Genomic DNA, 19026 nt, shown 5'->3' on the forward strand with positions numbered 1-19026 from the left:
TAATTTCCACTTGTGTGTTCTTATATATACATGTGTTTTTTTTTTTTTTTATTTATCGAAGAGGCGCATAAATATGACATAATCTCTATTATGCTAGTATTTAGACTGAGGTGAGGATGTTGGCATCTCACATCGGTTATGGATGATACTCATGATGGATTTATAAGAAGTTGCGTGACATCTCTATTGAGGAGGTGCTTTTTTATTTAGAAATCAAACGAACAAACTTCTAATTTGAGTTAGATCGAATCGGACAATACTAGTATTATATTTTAATGTTGGAAAAGAATTACGTACTTTGATCATATTAAAATATTAAATTCATAAAAAAATAAATAAAATAAATTTATGAAGAAAAAAAATTGTTTCTTTTTTCTTTCCTTTTCTCTTTAACTATTGGAAGTTGCCAAACACCAAAAAACCAATTGTGTGGGTAAGGCGCACGGTCACGGGTTCGATTCTCCACTGGGTGAGTGCTTACAGTAGTTTGAAAGGGGTACACAGCTTCCTCCGGGCTACTTACCCCGCAGGATTAGTCCTGACTTCCCAAAAAACTAGAAGGTTGGGAATACCTGCGTTATCAAAAAAATAAATAAATAAGAGTCAAACAAAGAATACAAAGAAAAACTAGATCTGGAGATAAACAACCACAAAAAACACCAAATGAAACTGGATTCATCAACTGGAGTCATCTGATTGAGCAAGCATGTGAAAGCCACCATCAGAAAACTGGCCATGGTTAAAAATCAATATTTTCATAAATGGGGTTTATTTTCGTCAAACTAATTTTTTTTCCTTTCTTCTTGTTTTTTAACAAAATCTAAAAATTCAACCAAAAACGGCGAATGAGCCCCTAGTATATAAATAGAGGAACAAGCCCCTAGTATATAAAGCGCAGATGAAAGTCCAGTGCAGGTACAAAAGGCAAGATCGCACAAAAAAAAAAAAAAAAAAAAAAAAAAAACTACGGAATCAGAATCCAAACTCGGAATTTTACCCAGAAAATTTATATATGGCCTAGATTTAATTCTCGGGTGGTGGCACCTCCATCTAAAATAATCTCAACCACAGCTTATATTTTCTGGTAAAAATTTTTGGGTTGGCAAAATAAAGAGAGAACCTTATTAGCTTTCCGGCTAAAGAATGTAAACAAAATAATAATAATAATAATAACAACAATAATCCAAAAATGATCAAATTTGGTCCGGTGACAAGCAGATCGACAAGCAAAACAATAGCTCCAGTATCAAGAAAATTTAAAACATTTTTGTTTTGCTCTATTTCCTTAGCAACCGAACAAACCATAATGTTAGGGCAACAATTTGAGTCAAAATCGCAGTGTAGCTTGAGTTTACAACCATAACAACTTTAATGGAAATGAAAGTAAACACAAAAAAATAGAGAGGCCAAACTGCATTCTTCTGATACATTATGGTTTGATATAGAACACGCTATTTGACATGATACAAGATTACAACACCCCAAATACACATAGTACACACCGAGAAAAATTTAGATGTTGATGGTGGCATCCCACAACCTAAGCAGCCCATTACGACCACCGCTACAAATCCTTTTCCTTTCAAGGTCCGAAGCCACACATCGTACCTGAAAGCCATTGAAAAAAACCCATTTATATACACAGAAAAACAACCAACAAATCCTCATAGTTCTTTGTCTCATCACCACTGCAAAGTACGCACAATGTGCAAGCAAATTTTTTATGATTTATAAGAAAATTCGATGGCATTTCCTGTTATATGTGGATAGATCATAAGGTTATATTTTTGATATATTGCAAGTGTAAATGAACAATATGTTATTAAACTATGCAAATTGTTGAGCCTCGGATTATAATTCTATAAGTTGTAGATAATTACAAAGAAATTAGATGGCATTTCTTATGGTTTTATTTTGGAAGCAGTGTAAATAGAGATTTTAAACTAGAGGCTTGACTAATACATGTGAAACCATCCTGACTGAGGGTTTCATACAACTTAAATTAAGATTATCTATTCTTTGAATTGTTGTGTGTTCCCAATGATCAAATCTGGAACAATTATGTATATAGTGAAAGTGTATGCAGATTATGGGTGAGAGTGGGGAGAGAAAGTTGTGTAGTGGATAGCAGCTATTGATTTAGTGATTTTACTTTTTGGTCCTTACAGTAACTGTTAGGCAAGATAAATATTCGGGGAAAATATAATATTGTTGTGGGTTTTTAAAATTTTGTAACAAAATTGTTCAGACCAAGAAAGTTGTGTGTTTTATATAATAGCATAAATGTATGTATATGAGACAGCATATGAGATTGTTCAGGAGGGCTATATTCAAGTTCATATAGGAAAATTATTCATCATGAGCGAAAACATAGAAAATATAGAAAGGATAAGGCAAAAACTAAATTCCGTGGTCAGCTTAGGTGAGAGATGCAATAATGATTATGAAAATTAAGTTGTCTATTGCAGAGTTTTCAATAGCATAAAGAAAATGCATGAAGTACCACTGCAACTGTTTTCTGGGGTGTTCTGTAGAGTTGCCACCCAGCCATCTTTGATCCTGTGTTAGACGCACCACCAAATCTCTCTTGTGGCCGATTGAATAGAGACATTGAATTATCGGCTGCTCCGATACCTAACCAGTGTTCGCCGGCATTGATAGATAATACAGAACCAGTGTGGATAGTTACATTCTTCACACATCTTATACCTCCTGCATAAATAAAAAAGAAGGTTTAGCCACTTTGCAGACCGATTCCACCCTAAAAAAAAAGGGCATCACCCTCATTCCAAGTAGTCAAAATGATGAGACAGTAATCAGTTAATCACTGACAGAATATATTTGTTTAGTTTTGAAACTCACAAACTGTTTTTGATTTTTTTTTTCCTTTGGTGAACTTTTTTCATATTTTAGTCAAATTTTTTACTATTTAAATGCACCTTAAAAGTAAAATTTTAGGCGCATCTAAAAAGTCAAATTTTTAGTCATTTTATTTTTTAAAAACATTTTTGGAGCATCTAGATCAAGTGCATCTAAAAAGTTTAAAAAAAAAGACTAAAATATGAAAAAAATTCACCAAAGACAAAAAATACGAAAAACAAAAATTCAAAAACTAAACTGGATCTGCAATTCAAATCTTATAAAAGCATCCTGTAATTATGCCCAACACAGCATTCATATCACTTGGTAGTGATTTGGTGACATTCCAAGGTCCTCATATCATGAGCAATAACAGTAAAGAGCCATTTATCAACATAATAAGTTAACCAAAGAAAAAATAAAACAAGCTTCACAACGGATGACAATTTTATAAGTAGAGAGGGTTTCAACCTTCAGCCAACTCAGACTACATGTACCAAACCAAAAGTAAGCATAGAAACCATATTAGAAGTTTCTTGAGTCGTTAAGAAGAAAATTTTCAAAATTGTTTGATCTCATGTGAAAGTAAAAAGATAACGAAAATAAAAATGGGAAAAAACACCCCCGAACCATTATAAAGTCTCAGCTTAGAAAGTGGGAAATAATTCCAAAAATCCACAAAAAAGCATCACTGAACATCAGTTAAAGTTGATGCACACTTAAAAGGTCTGGAAAGTTTTAAAAATATATTTTTATGATGTAATAGCAATATTTGAATCTACAGGAGTTTCTTTGATATAAGATTCATCCATAAGAGAATTCACAAAGTAAGAAACGGATCATCCATTAAGAAGCAATTCAAATTACTCGCATTCTAATAACTCTTTGGTATTCATTATAAAACTTGTACAGGACATTCACTTTATTTCTAAAGTGAATTGTTTTGTTAAAATATTGAATGGTAAATCGTCTCAAATCATGAATCGTAACATTCACTTGATTTCTTTGGATTTCTGAGAAGGAACAAAGGGGTATGCTACGCTGATCTGTCCAACATTTTGAGGCATATAATACAGAATTGTGAATATTCTACATAGATCCAACAAGTTTTCTATATATAACAGTTCAAAGATCTTAGTGGCTCTTACCCTCCTCATTTTCCCAAAACCGGATCAAACCATCAGTTGAACCTGAAAAGATGCAATCAGATTTTAGAAACCAATCCTCCTATTTCATAGGATGGCCCTTACCAAAATGAAGTTTCTAAGCTGCAAGAAACATTAACAGACACAATGCAGAAATAAAACAGCAGAGATCCAACCTGTTATTATTCCTTTGTCTGACACTGAGTAATCAACAGACATAATTGAACCAGCATGGCAAGCTAGAACAGCATCACATGTTCCTCGAGAAACAGACCACATTCGTGCCGTCCAATCATCACTGCCAGTAATTAATGTGTCTCCAACCATTCTGATTGACCTGCATATTAACATAAAATCTCCTGAATTTCTAGTGGCCGTAATTACAAAACAAGGAACAAAAAGCATTTCCATGCTCATTTAGCTCACCGGATCCATTTTGTGTGGCCTAAAAGCTTGTGCATCTGCCTGCCAGCACGGATGTCCCAAATATTTGCAACCCTTCAAGTGATAGCATTCTTAGGTTAGGCTCTTGACTAATAAGTTTACAATGTACAGCAGCCATCATGACAAAAAGTTTCAATTCATAAGTGCATCTACACCACTGTAAAATTAGAATTTGAAATTCACATACGCATCTCGACCAGCAGCAGCTAATATTCCTGTGGAGTCATCATATTCTATGCAAAGAACAGCATTTGAGCAACGACCAACAGTTGCGACACAAGTGTCTGTTCTTACATCCCACATTTTCACAGTTCCATCATGAGCAGAAGTAAGGACACGTTCCCCTGATAGCATGCGTACACAGCTGACCTACAAGCATAAATGACAGGAATTATGCTCCATTGGGTCATTTTGTTACAATAGTTATCGCCAAAATTTGCACTCCTTAAAAAAGTGGAGGCATTAGGTTTAATTTGTTTCAGGGATAAAATGGGCAGGATTGAACTAAATATCCCTTATCCATATCGGATATATATATATATATATATAATCAACAACAAAGTAAATTGTATTGAGGAAATGCCAAGGGGACTATTTACAATGCCAAAAAAGTAAACGAAAGAAAACAAACAAAAACAGTAAAAAGATATATCCAAACCTCTAATACATTCAAAGACCTAAAGTGCCAATTCCACAAAAGGAGCTTTCTCAGCTTTCATATCATTCTTCATTTCTCACCACCAACTTTACCAATAGTGGCCAGAGACTTCTCCTTAATCTGCTTCCTAAACTCTTCCATAAAAATGAAATATGCATTAACATGCTTCTTTGGTTTCACTACTACTTTATAATGTGATTGCGCAAAGCTACCCATCCCACAGCCTGTACTAACTCCTCTTCTTTCCTGTCAAAAGGCCAAGAACCCCCAACATTGCCTTCAACCCTATCCTTGCCATTTCTTACCTTTTCCATTTACCATAAATGGAGCTATCTCATTCTCAGTCATAGAATTTCATTTCTTCCCCTAGCCTAGATAACTTTAACCATTGGAATTTGTTCAGATGCTTCTCTTTGTACTGCTCTCTATACTCCTCCATGCACACAACGAAGGCACCTCCTTTGTACTGCTCTCTAAAACAAGGTAACCAAATGCATTAACATTTGGTACTGTAAAGTGATGGTGAGAACCACATCAAGTCTCCCACACGGTGATTTTCACACGTCTCCAAAGAAACTGGAAAATGCTAGGATAAAAGGGCAAGCTCACAGTGAGCATCACAGGACACCCTCCTTTCCCTTCAGGTTGATGGGATACCGTATTTTTGGTACACTAAAATAGATAAAAGTTGTGGTTTTTTCTTTGCCTATTTCACAGGGTTTGGATTTTGATAGATCCCGTGTAAAATATTAGGTTATCTTTCTTTTCTATGCCCATCACAAGGCACCTTTGTAGTTTAACATAATCACGTCAATCTTAGCAAAATTTGTGTTGATAAATGAAAACCTGTGCATCATGGCCCGTCAGCTCTTCTAGAAGCTGAGTAGTTTGCTTATCCCATACTATCACAGACTGATCATCAGATCCTGATACCACCTTCCCTCGGTCCGAACTTACTGCTCGGACAGTTCTGCAAATTGAATAAAACAAAAAAATTTATTTTCAAAGGTGCATTAATTGAAAATCACAGAAGAAACAGTCACTTCGAAAAGGAATTAGAATAACTTCTATAAGTTAAAACAGAAAAAGCAAAAAGATTAAAGAATACAAATTGCAGAAATACCCTGTATGTCCTTTCAAAGTTGCCTTAAGTTCAGAACCACGAAGACTAGGATCCCATATCTTTACCTGTAACATTACAGCAAAAAGGCAAAAACCATCATTGCTTTAGAGAAAAAAAAAGAAGAAAAAAAAATATAACGAAAGAAAAATTGGAGAGTTAGCCACTTGCCCTTGCCAAAAATAACACCAGTTCAAGGTCTCATGTTCATGATTCTCGCAAAATGAAAAGCTTAAAAGAAAAAGTAAGAACTAAGAACGATTACCGAGCAGTCAGTGCTTCCACTGATAAAGAAACCTGCATCTTCACGGTCACCCACCAAATCCCACACCTCTCTTCTTGTTACACAATGTAGAGCAGTGACAGCACCAGTATGACCTCTAAGTAGGCGGACATTGGTTTGTATTTTCTTTTGTCCAGCAGTTGAATCTTGTTTGCGAGGAGTCCCATTCTCATTTGCAGCTGTACTTGAAAAATGAGGCAGCATGTGAGGTCATATAAGCTTAATTGCACAGAGAAATTGGAATGCAAATGCATTGAGTACCAAAAAATATAAACACCTAAATTTCCACTATCTGAAGTCCATTTGCGAACACGACTGAAAGAGTTTGCTCTTAGTGATGTATCCCTGGTAAACATGCTCTGGACCCAGCTCCTTCCCACACCAGAAGCTTCAGCAGGTTGCTGATTGTCATTGTTGGCATCTTGTGGATGCGGGGAGGGCAAACCATAGGGTGAAACAGAATGCACCTTTATGGAATAGATTCCCCAGTAACAACTATATAGTTGCTGGATATGTGACAGGAATCCCCTGATTTTTATCTACAATGAACCGAAGGATGAACAGTATCGGCAGGAATTTCATAATCTCAAGCACAATATTACAATTTTCAAGATTAACATCTAATCAAGATGCTTAGAAAAAATAAAAATAAAAAGACACATAACCAAATAGTTGAGGATATCATGCATAAATAATAGCTTATTGAACCTATGTACTGACTGCAAACCCATCACCTCTCTGCCCCATCCAAAAATAAATACACAAATAAAAAAATAAACATAAAAAAGAGAAAAGAAAACAACAGCCAGAGAGTCACAGGCTTGTGTATAGATAAATAGCAGCCTGAAAAAAAATAGAGAATTTTAGTTTCTTTTCCCAACAGTGGAAGTATGTCCACAAACTCAAATGTCCAGACCTATGTTATTTGGAACATAGATCATTTGAGTATGGGGAACAGGACGGAAACGTGGTACACCACATGCTCTATAGGAAGTTGTGTTGTGTTGGTTAAGCTACTTGCCACAATGCTCATTTTGACAATTATGTCCAAGGGAGGGAAGGAAGGAAGAAGGTCAGAGAGATTTCCAATTCTTATTAATGCCTTCTCAAGCTGGCCCTGTTTATTAAATGCGCAGACACTCTTCTTGTTGTTTCACATTCCTCAGCCTTACTTCGGATATATGTCCTTTGCCAGGCAGTTGGTCTCTTTCCCACAGGATGAGTACTCTACTGTACAAATATGCTGGTCAGAGGTAAAAGGTTTGGAAAATGGAGGTTTATCAAAGCTCTAGCATGAGGTTAAAATTACATGATGAAGGTTGTTGTCTTTGCAGCTGTGGCTATGTAGCCAAGGTTGCAACCTCAACATATTCATGGATGAACCACTTGTGAAGACCACTTTGAGCAAGGAAATGCTAAACCTATTCCTCATCACCTTCATTCAAATCTCAAATTTGAGTTGACATGGCTCGCCTAGCTACTACCCAACTTGAGGAGAAGTTTCTTTTAGTGGGGGAGTATTGATATGGTAGAATAAACACATTAAGGGGTGGTTTGAGATGTTCTAAATAAGTGCACTTTTTGACTTTTTATTAAAAAAAAAAATGTGTAGAAAAGTAAAGAAGGTGATTAGAAAAGTAGAGAGGAGATGTTGATAGATGTTGATTGATGTGATCCAAATAAGTGTATGTCGGTAAAAGAAGTGCACTTTTATAGTTTATCCCAAACACCTACTAAGTTTATGTTAAGTGCCCGATTAGTTGTAACCTATAAATAGGTAATATAACCTCAATTGTTTTTAATTTTTATTTGAAGAATACAAAATTGATTAAGCTAAGTGCCTTGGTTCTCTCTCTAACCCTTAATTGGGGATATTGTTCTCTCTTGATTTAAAATTTGATTGCAACTTTTGTTTGCGTTGGTGAATTGCCTGGAAATTGGTAAGACCATGAATTAAAGGTATTGACTGTTTTGAAGACTATGATTATTTGTGAACAGCATGACATTTTGACTTATGGGAATGACTCTTGTATCTAACCTCTCCCGAAACCCAGGCCACCTAAAGATAGATGAATAAACAAATAAGAACCCCATAAACACATCAATTAACTTACAATTTGCTTGTATCCAATGTTGTTCTTCTCCGCAATTGTTTCAATGGTATACCAAGCATCAGTGTCAGGAAGTCCCAATCCAGCCTTGACAACAATAGTAAACACAAGTTCAATAATCAGAAGTAGAGGGTTGTAAAAGGAGGTTGAAGGGAAAGTACTAAAGAAAGAAAGAACATATATATATATATATGAAAGGAAAGAACAAGGAGGATGAAAGAAAAGGAACCTAAAACTAAATATTAAATAAAATAAAAATACTACCATGTGTGATGCCATTATAATTAGCTGTGTTGTCACCAACATTGCATAGTTGGCTGACCTGACATAAGAACAAATGTCAACAATCATATTTAATAATGAGCCGAATAGATATGCTTTTCACAAATAGAGTTGCATCTATAGTGCTACTTTCTGGGTTTACAGGTTATTTTACCCACTCTACGAATCAAAACTCGGCCAGCTACTTACCAATGAGTTTGGAGGATTGCTTGCATAGAAGGGGAGAGCAGGGAGGGAGGGAGAGAGGTGCTAATATTTCATCAAAAGGTGAGGCTGTTGCACCAGAGGAGGATATTTTGACAAAAGAAAAAAATTCAAAAATGCTAAAGGAACTATCACATAAAATAATTCTGAGGCAAGATTTTAATTGTGGCAAGGAAAGCCAAGTGACTTCTTTTGTTTTGTTCAATGAACTATATGTGGAGCAATTAGGCATATAATTTCAACTATACAAAGAATATATAAAATCTTATGACTTTTACAGGATACTCATCAAGGTTTTCAATAACTTTTTTCTTTCCTAAAAAAAAAATTCATTGCTCCTTAACATAACCGCTTCCGGCACCCACCATACCATGCATGCTTCGGGGCTCGAGTGACATCCGCTCCCTCCTTAGTTTGCGGGATTGTTCTTGCCCACGTGCTATCGATAGTCCTTACTTTCTTCCTTCCTAAGGTCAGTCTTAGATAGGGTTATCTAATCTTTGAATCAAGAAGCGCATCTTCAAGTTCCTCAGCAAGAAAGGTTTCAATGGGGCATTTTTTTTTTTTTAATAAAAAAAATACATATAAATATATAATAATACATTGTTCTCACTTGTCACGAACAGCTGCAAGTTTGTCATTTCCTTTTTTTTCTCTCCAAAAGCATAGTCAGTCAAGTGTGAGAAAGAAATCTAAAAGCAGTAACTTTTTTGGTAATTTTTTCTCAAGTACTCGAATTAGTGTTGAAAGGAGACACCAAGGGGTGCAACTCGTCTACAAGAGAAAAGGAAACGGACAAATATATGCTAAAAGCCTATTTAAAGGTCCCTACAAATTCCAAAATTGAATCGAGGACGGGTTAACCACCCCGAAAAACCAACTATACAGTACAGACAAAAAAAACTCTTGAACCTCAAAATTGATTATTCTCTACCCTAAGCATCCTTTTATTCCTTTATCCCCACAGAAGCCACAAGATTGCCAAAGGGAGAAAACACCAAGCCCTTTGCCTCCTCCTTCCTAACATGAGGACCTTAACAAGAACAAAGAAGTTCCCCCATGTCTAGAGAACACCCAATCCACTCCAAACAAGAAAAGAGTCAAGGACTATAACTCCTGAGCCACCTCGCAATGAATGATAAGATGACACGCATTCTCCTCATCGTGTTTGCATATACAATACCAATTGGCATGCACTTGCCTCCTCAAATAATCAATTGCAAGTATCTTGCCATGAACCGCACACCAAGCAAAAACATAATCACCTTAGACAGGGCCTCAGTACCCTACACCTCTTTCCACAGGATGTAAAACCCTCTAAAGCCCTTAAGGGTTTTACAAAATGACTTCACATTAAAATGTCCAGAAGAGGACCTCATCCATCAAACTGCATCACCTCAATCACCAATGTGAACAACATATAATGATGTAAGTGTGCGAGGAGATAACCAACTCCTCCAACTCCCAATCATTCAACTCTAACACATGGTCACCATCCCTCCTCAAATACCTCCAACTTCTCCTCCCCATACCAATGATGAGCTCAAAACCTCAATTGGTCCCCACAAACTGCCTTGACAAGTGGAGGAATTCCACCAAATCCACCTACTGCAAATACCTTTCCATAACCCACACCATAAGGCAGCAAAACCTCCTCAGTAGTTCGGCCCCCCCGGCACCCCCATATTTTCATTTCACCACCCTCCACTGATACCTCTCCAATTCGCTAGCAAAACTCCACAACGATTTCCCAAGCAAAGCTTGATTAAAGATGGAAAGACTATGAATCCCAAAGCCCCTTCCCTAATCTGAAAGCATATGGTATCCCAATCAGTCAAATGGTATTTAAATGGTGTCCCAATCTCATGGTTCTCTTTCAGAATATGAAGCACAAAAAAATAATTTGGTAATGTTGGTCAGCAACCTTAGTAAAAAACAATCAATCCAAAACATCCCTATCCATGCACACAGTATACAACTACTATACTCAGGGTTCCATTAGGCCATTTTTGGCAAGAGTCAACCCAAGTTCCTAGAACAGAAGAAAAATAGAAGCATGGTTGAAGTCAACATTCAGTGCAATCAACCATAAGAAACATGCCATCAAATGATGGAAGTAAGTAGCACCAAAAAGAAACGGGGGACAAATTCGGTATCCTATGATGTGAGAAAACTGTGTACAGAAATTTCAGTGATGTAAATTAAGCTTCTTATAATATATATATATATATATATATATCAAACTTCTTACTTGCTTGATGAGCGATCCATCAGATAGTCAAAATATCCTTCCCAAAACCTGCAATGGAGGTCACACAAAAATGGGTAGAAACTTAGTCAACTCTGATTCTCAACTAATCAGCCCCTTGGTCTGTAATAAAATCCAGCCGAAACTAGGTATACAAGTGTAAGAAATAATGTATAGAGAAAGAGAGAATAAATTGTATGTATTATTATTGATTGATATATTGATACAAGATTGATAAATTACAATTCCTATACAATCTATATATAGAAGAAAATGTGGTAGTAGGTGTAGTGGAGGTGATAGTGGGTTAGGTGAAGTGGAGTGTGTGGTGAAGTGGAGGTAGGTGAAGTGGAGTGTGTAGTGGAGTAGGTGAAGGTAAAGATGGGAAATTCTAACAGCCCCCCGCAAACTCAAGGAGGAGAGAAACTAACCAACTTGAGTTTGGAGAGAGTAACAAAACAAGAAAAATACATAAAAATAAAAAAGGATAGGAGACACTGTATGGTCGTGTCAGACCGTTGGTGAAGACACTGAATGGTGGTGTCATAACGTTGTAGAGGACACTGTATGGGGGTGTCATAACGTTGTAGAGGACACTGTATGGGGGTGTCATAACGTTTGTAGAGGACACGGTATGGTGGTGTCATAATGGTGTAGAGGACACTGGATGGCGGTGTCAGACCGCTGTAGAAGACAGTTTATGGGGTCATGTCGGACCGTTGTAGAAGACAGTTTATGGGGTCATGTCGGACCGTTGTAGCAGACACTGTTGTGACAGTTGTTGTGACAGTTTACGGAGTCTTGCTGGACCCTTGTAGAAACTAACCGAAATCAATGTCGGGACAGTTTACAGAGTCTTGTCGGACCCATGAAGGAGCTAACCGGAATCAATGTCGGGACAGTTTACAGAGTCTTGTCGGACCCATGAAGGAGCTAACCGGAATCAATGTCGGGACAGTTTACAGAGTCTTGTCGGACCCATGAAGGAGCTAACCGGAATCAATGTCGGGACAGTTTACAGAGTCTTGTCGGACCCTTGTAGAAACTAACCGGAATCTATGTCGGGACAGTTTACAGAGTCTTGTCGGACCCTTGTAGAAACTAACCGGAATCTATGTCGGGACAGTTTACAGAGTCTTGTCGGACCCTTAAAAAGTCGCACACTCAAAAGGTGTGCCCAATTTTGTCAAAAGGCGTGCCATAAAAAGGCGTGCCCAATTCATCAAAAGGCGTGCCGGACATGATGGCGAGGCACGTGGGCGCCTTGGTTTGCGTGCCCGTTTTGTCGTCTAGTGGCAAGAGGCGCGCGATGCGCGGATCGACCCTGGCTATTTAACCAAGGTTGAGGCAGAGGCTGTGCAAACCAGTTTGAAACCTCTGAATTTTGGCAGTCTGAAACACTCTGTAAACCCTGCACTGAAACACTTAGCAACCCAAAACATGGCCTCTTCTTCCCGTCCAGCTACCCAGAACCTGCTCACGCTCTTTGTAGAAATTTAATGTATAAAGAGAAATGATTGTATTATTGATTGATGTATATTGATATCTATTACAATGATTCATGATTCCTATATATAGAAGAGGGTGAGTGTGTAGTAGGTAAGGAGTAGGTGAAGTGGAGGTGGTAGTGGTGTAGTGGGTTAGGTTTAGTGGAGTAGGTTTAAGTGGGTGAAGTAGGTGGAGAGTAGGTGGATTTTAACAGCCCCCCGCAAACTCAAGGAGGATAGAAACTAACCAACTTGAGTTTGAAAAGAGGAACAAAACAAGAAAATACATAAAAATAAAAGAGGATAGGAGACACTGTATGGTCGTGTCAGACCATTGGTTAAGACACTGGATGGTGGTGTCATAACGTTGTAGAGGACACTGTATGGGGGTGTCATTGTAGAGGACACTGTAGGGTGGTGTCATAACGGTGTAGAAGACAGTTTATGGGGTCATGTCGGACCGTTGTAGCAGACAATGTTCTGACAGTTGTTGTGACAGTTTACTGAGTCTTGCTGGACCCTTGTAGAAACTAACCGGAATCAATGTCGGGACAGTTTACAGAGTCTTGTCGGACCCATAAAGGAGCTAACCGGAATCAATGTCGGGACAGTTTACAGAGTCTTGTCGGACCCTTAAAAAGTCGCACCCTCAAAAGGTGTGCCCAATCTTTCAAAAGGCGTGCCATCAAAAGGCGAGCCCAAGTCATAAAAAGATGTGCCGGACATGTTGGCGAGGCACGTGAGTGCCTTGACTGGCGCGCCCGTTTGTCGTCTGGCGTCAAGTGGCGCGCGATACGCGTGGCTGCCTCGCTATTTAACCAAGGTTGATGCTGAGGCTGAGGCAGACAAAAAACAACTTGCGAAGAAAAACTTCTGAAAAACTCTTCGTTGTGCTGAGAGAGAGAGTCTGTAACACTCTGTTGCGAGAGATATTCTGTAACACTCTGTTGCCCAGAAAAATGGCCTCTTCGTCCCGCCCTCTGCTTACTCTCTTTCCCGACCTCAACGAGTCCACAAGAGAGATAACTGGTGCGGTGTCCCGTGAACCTCAACCAAACACTGCCGGTTTTGCGCCGGTGAACTTTCCGATGCGGTCGGTGGAGCAAAAAATGGCTGTGCAGTCGGATGTGGAGGCCAATCAGTATACTTTGAAGTCATGTGTGGAAACCATGACTGCGGTGACAAACTTGTCGAATCGGCTGCAGAGTAGGGCAAATGAGGTGCAGCAGTTAAACTCCCAGCTGGATCTGCTCCAACGCATGTATAAGGATGCGCGAGCAGAGATAAGCGTGCTAAGGGCAGAAAACAAGGAGCTGAAGCGGAAGGCCACCGTGATGTTTCGATTTGGAGGGCCGCCATATGCTGTAGTGGAGGAGCAGGGAGGAGGCAACTTGCTTGGTGGTCTAGGAAGCACGGAGGCAACACCGGCAAGGACCACCCAGGACGGAGGCAAGAAGAAAAGACCGGCGGTTGAGTAGAGAAGAAAAATCCCACTGTGGGTGTGGTAGTTTTGTTTTTGTTTGTGTGGGGTTTTTTTTTTTTTTTTTTTTTTTGATGTAAAAGTGTGATCGGGGTTGATCCCCTGATATGAATAAAATGACAAGGTTGTGGAATGTTGTTGGTGTTATTTTGTGGTGTTGTTTTGTTTAATAAGAAAAATAAAATAAAAGAAAATAATGGATAAAGAAAATAGAGAAAAATATTTGTGGATGGGTGATAAGAAAAACAGCAGTGTGATTTTTTTTTTTTTTTTTTTGGTGGAATATAAAATAAATAATAATAAGAGAATGGAAAACGGGTGATGCTTACTAACAAGGGATAGGGAAAATATATTATAATAAAAAATATATATATATTAAAATAAAAGAAAAGGGTGAAAGAACGTGGATGAAATAAATTAAGAGAAATGAGAGATATGATTAAAGTGGGTTTGAAAGTGGGAAAAGATGAGAGAGAGGGAGATAGAGTGGGTGCATGATGATGATGTTGGGTCCATGGAGAGAGAGAGAGAGGGATGTCCAAGAAGCTTGTGCTTTTGACAGTTACACATTACCCAAGCTGTATGTGAAGATGCATGTTACTGTCTTACACTTCTGCAGGCTTGGTATTCTTTGTGGGGCACTTGCAACACGTGACATTGAAAATTGTATTCGAAAATGATGACATCTCCAACATGAAACGTCTTGGAAGCAGTCCAGGCCTTGTAATCAATATTCCCAATGATGGTTCAACCAGCGGAGTCCCCAACCTTGTACACTGCTGCCATTGAAACCTTCAAGCCAGCAAACATGGCTACCAACAACAGAGCCACAGCTCTACACCCCACACCCAAATCCATGGCTAAGAGAGAGAGAGCAAATCGGGAAAAAAACAGCAGTGACGAGCAGAAAAGCAGCGCCAGAAACGCCAACGACGACGACGAGTAAGAGTACAACCACGGATATGTGAGAGGCGAGGTGAACGGCGATCGAGGCTAGACGATGATGCGGGTGCCGCCGCCGACATAGCGGAGGAGGGGTGTAAGAAAATGTTGAAGAAGTCAAGGTATGTGTAGAAAATAAGCGGAATAGGTTGAGGTCCGGCGGGCGGCCAAGGCGAGGTTGCCGCCCGCCGGTGAAGCGAGAAATACTAAGGTCTTAACCTTGCTCTGATACCATGTAGAAATTTAATGTATAAAGAGAAATGATTGTATTATTGATTGATGTATATTGATATCTATTACAATGATTCATGATTCCTATATATAGAAGAGGGTGAGTGTGTAGTAGGTAAGGAGTAGGTGAAGTGGAGGTGGTAGTGGTGTAGTGGGTTAGGTTTAGTGGAGTAGGTTTAAGTGGGTGAAGTAGGTGGAGAGTAGGTGGATTTTAACACTCTTTCCAGAACTGAACGAGCCCACAAGAGAAATAACTGGTGCGGTGGCCAGTGAACCTCAACCAAACACCTCTGGTTTTGCTCCATTGAACTTTCCGATGCGGTCGGTGGAGCAAAAAATGGCGGTGCAAACTGATATTGAGGCCAATCAGTATACTCTGAAGGCATGTGTGGAAAGCATGACGGCGGTCACAAATTTGTCGAACCGGCTGCAGAGTAGGACAAATGAGGTGCAGCATTTAAACTCCCAGCTGGCTCTGCTCCAACGCATGTATAAGGATGCGCGAGCAGAGATAAGTGTGCTTAAGGCAGAAAATAAGGAGCTGAAGCGGAAGGCCAGTTTTATGTTCCGATTTGGAGGGCCGCCATATGCTGCAGTGGAGGAGCAGGGAGTAGTGATCATGCCCAGTGGAGTGGGAAACACGGAGACAACACCGGCAAGGGCCGCCCAAGACGGTGGCAAGAAGAAAAGACCGGCAGAATAGGCGAGAAGAAAAATCCCACTGTTCCGATTTGTGTTGGTTGTGTTTTGTTTTGTTTTGTGTTTTTTTATTTTTATTTTTTTTTATTTTTATTTTTTTTTATGGTGTAAAATGCTGATCGGGGTTGATCCCCGGCATGAAGAAATGACAAGTTTGTAAAATGTTTTTTTTTTTTTTTTTTTTTTTTTGTTTTTTGTTTTTGTTTTGGGAGTGTTTTGTTGAAAAAATAAAAATAAAATGAAAGAAAACAAGGGAGAAAGAAAATAGATAAAAAATATTTATAGATGGATTATATGAAAAACATCAGTGCGATTGTTTCAAAATAAAGTGGGGTATTTAAAAAATAGGAAAAGTGACTTGGAAAAAATAAATAAAAATAAGTGATTTTTGAAATCAAATGGAGGAGAGAGAGGGACAAACCCATGTGATAAAGTGGAGAGAGAGTCGGTGAGTGGGGTGCAAAAGGTGAAGGAGAAATGATGGATTGAAAATGGTTTGGGTCAAAAGTGGACACTGTTAGTGGGGAACATGAGTGCATTGATTATTTGATATAATAATAATAATAATAAAAATAAAAAGTTAGAACAGTTGGAGAGAATGAGTGGAGTATGGTAAGGGTTTCATCCAAAGCCAAAATTCCTGCAGCGAATCACTTCGCAAATCTTAGCATGAGCTTTTTCTCTTTCCAGGCTTATTCATGAATTTCCTGGTGATTTCAAGAGCCTCTGGTGGCATTGTGGCAGAGAACACCCCAACCTGGATTTTGGGTGGCAGCAACTGAGAACACCCCAACCTGGATTTTGGGTGGCAGCAACTGGAAAATATCATAGATCTGATTTTTAAAAACCTCGTGACAGCATTTCATCAGTTTCATCCAAGACAAACATTTTGATGTAAACAGGGCGAAGTGATTGTCTCCGCAACATGTCAAACACACGACCAGGAGTACCAACAACAACATGAACCCCACTGGAGAGAATGCGCTGATCTTCGCGCACACTAGTCCCTCCAACACAAGCATGAACCTTCACACTTTGCTGGGCAAGTTCAAGAGTGGGTGGAAGAACCAAAGCTTGGCACTCAACCAAGCTATAATCTAGCTGCTGCAGAATTCCAGAGCAGAATGTTGCAGTGTTTCCAGTTCCAGACTATCTCGTCATATGAGGTGAAGAATTCTTCTCCATCAGCCTCACACATGACTACAGTTGCACAAATCTTTGTTGATTTTATCAGCGGAATAGGTTGAGGTCCGGCGGGCGGCTAAGGTGAGGTTGCCGCCCGCCGGGGAAGCGAAAATACTAGGTTTTAAACCAGCTCTGATACCATGTAAGAAATAATGTATAGAGAAAGAGAGAATAAATTGTATGTATTATTATTGATTGATATATTGATACAAGATTGATAAATTACAATTCCTATACAATCTATATATAGAAGAAAATGTGGTAGTAGGTGTAGTGGAGGTGATAGTGGGTTAGGTGAAGTGGAGTGTGTGGTGAAGTGGAGGTAGGTGAAGAGGAGTGTGTAGTGGAGTAGGTGAAGGTAAAGATGGGAAATTCTAACAACAAGAAACATAAAGACACATACGCACATGAGTGCATGCATGCAAAAGAGTAAAAAAGCACAAAAGTAGTAGTGACAACTAGGGGTGTGCATAATACCGCCGAAACCGCTGAAACCGCCAAAACCGCATCGAACCGCACCGCCAAGGCAAATTCGTTATTATTTGTCAATCGAACCGCCGGTTTTTGGTAAGAAAAATGGCAAATTCTAGTGACACTTTCATCAATCCGCCGGTTTCTATTTTTCTTCCAAACCGCACCGACCCGCACCGCTATTAAATCATGTTTTATAGGATTCTAAAAATTCTTTTTTACTTAAGTTTGCTTGTTGTTCTATACCTTAGAACATAGTATTACATTACTACTCGAGGGGAATTTTATGTATTGTATTTAATTATTGTAGCTTCCACAGATGCTTGTAATGAACTGATGGCATAGTCGTTGATATTATCATGTTGTTGCTACACTTGCTGCATCAGAAGAAACCTTCGTAAGATGCTTAACATCATGATATCTCTCGTCTTTTTTTTACTCTTTGATTTAAGTTTTGTAATTTGAATTATATTTTTTATAAACCGCCAATCCGCCCGAACCGCCAAGGCAAATCCGTCATTATTTGCCAACTGAACCGCCGGTTTTTGATAAGGAAAATGGCAAATTCTAGTGACACTTTTATCAATCCGCCACCCGCCATACGGTTTCTATTTTTCTCTCAAACCGCACCGACCCGCACCGCGCACACCCCTAGTGACAACAACAATAATAATAAATAAATAATGTTACCACAAGGAAAGCTACAAAGAATGAATTAAAAACACCCACCGCAACTCCTCCCAGATGGAAAGGGAACGAAGATGGCGTTGAACATAGTCTGAAACATTATTAGTGTCCTTCTTATACATTTCCCCAGACACTTCAAGTGCATCTCTGACAGTTTCCATGTCATTCCGAGAGGTAGCACGACTGATAGCTGTTTTGAGCTGAGATTGAATATATTGAAATACAATAGTGAGAAAGACAATCTCAGCTCAAATATGAAAAAGAAAGACAAACCACCTTTACAGTCAACAATTACAGAAAGAGAAGAAGTTCCATTTGGTGAACCAGACAAGAGTCAGATGAAAAGAAAAAGCCTATCTCATCTTGGTGAAACATTTATATAATTTTTCGTATGAATATAATTACTTACATTAGATAAAAGAAGCGATGTAAAATTGTAAATGATTTCAATTAGGAAGAAGTTCAAAGTAGATGAATAACAAGAAGAAAA

At 38.7% G+C, this 19026-nt stretch overlaps 1 protein-coding gene across 3 annotated transcripts in view; it reads right to left on the reverse strand.

The window, feature by feature from the left end:
- Positions 1–239: 239 nt before the first annotated feature.
- Positions 240–19026, reverse strand: part of SCD1 (stomatal cytokinesis defective / SCD1 protein (SCD1)) — a 47415-nt gene continuing 28628 nt past the window's right edge. For 2 of the 3 annotated variants that reach the window (XM_082909373.1, XM_082909374.1), the window contains exons 18-31: positions 18579–18736; positions 11358–11405; positions 8885–8942; positions 8624–8707; positions 6787–7048; positions 6492–6688; positions 6230–6294; positions 5953–6076; positions 4636–4817; positions 4431–4502; positions 4181–4341; positions 4008–4049; positions 2504–2712; positions 1247–1608 (exon numbers count right to left, since the gene is read on the reverse strand). In XM_082909373.1, the coding sequence (XP_082765499.1) occupies positions 1513–1608; positions 2504–2712; positions 4008–4049; positions 4181–4341; positions 4431–4502; positions 4636–4817; positions 5953–6076; positions 6230–6294; positions 6492–6688; positions 6787–7048; positions 8624–8707; positions 8885–8942; positions 11358–11405; positions 18579–18736 (1758 nt within the window). In that variant the 3' untranslated portion in view covers positions 1247–1512. Of the gene's footprint in view, positions 573–1246; positions 1609–2503; positions 2713–4007; positions 4050–4180; positions 4342–4430; positions 4503–4635; positions 4818–5952; positions 6077–6229; positions 6295–6491; positions 6689–6786; positions 7049–8623; positions 8708–8884; positions 8943–11357; positions 11406–18578; positions 18737–19026 lie in introns of those variants that run through there. The other variant, XM_028242095.2, reaches the window with a different exon arrangement.

This window comes from Camellia sinensis, chromosome 15, assembly GCF_055761805.1.
Source record: "Camellia sinensis isolate YWXY chromosome 15, ASM5576180v1, whole genome shotgun sequence".
Classification (NCBI taxonomy): Eukaryota; Viridiplantae; Streptophyta; class Magnoliopsida; order Ericales; family Theaceae; genus Camellia; species Camellia sinensis.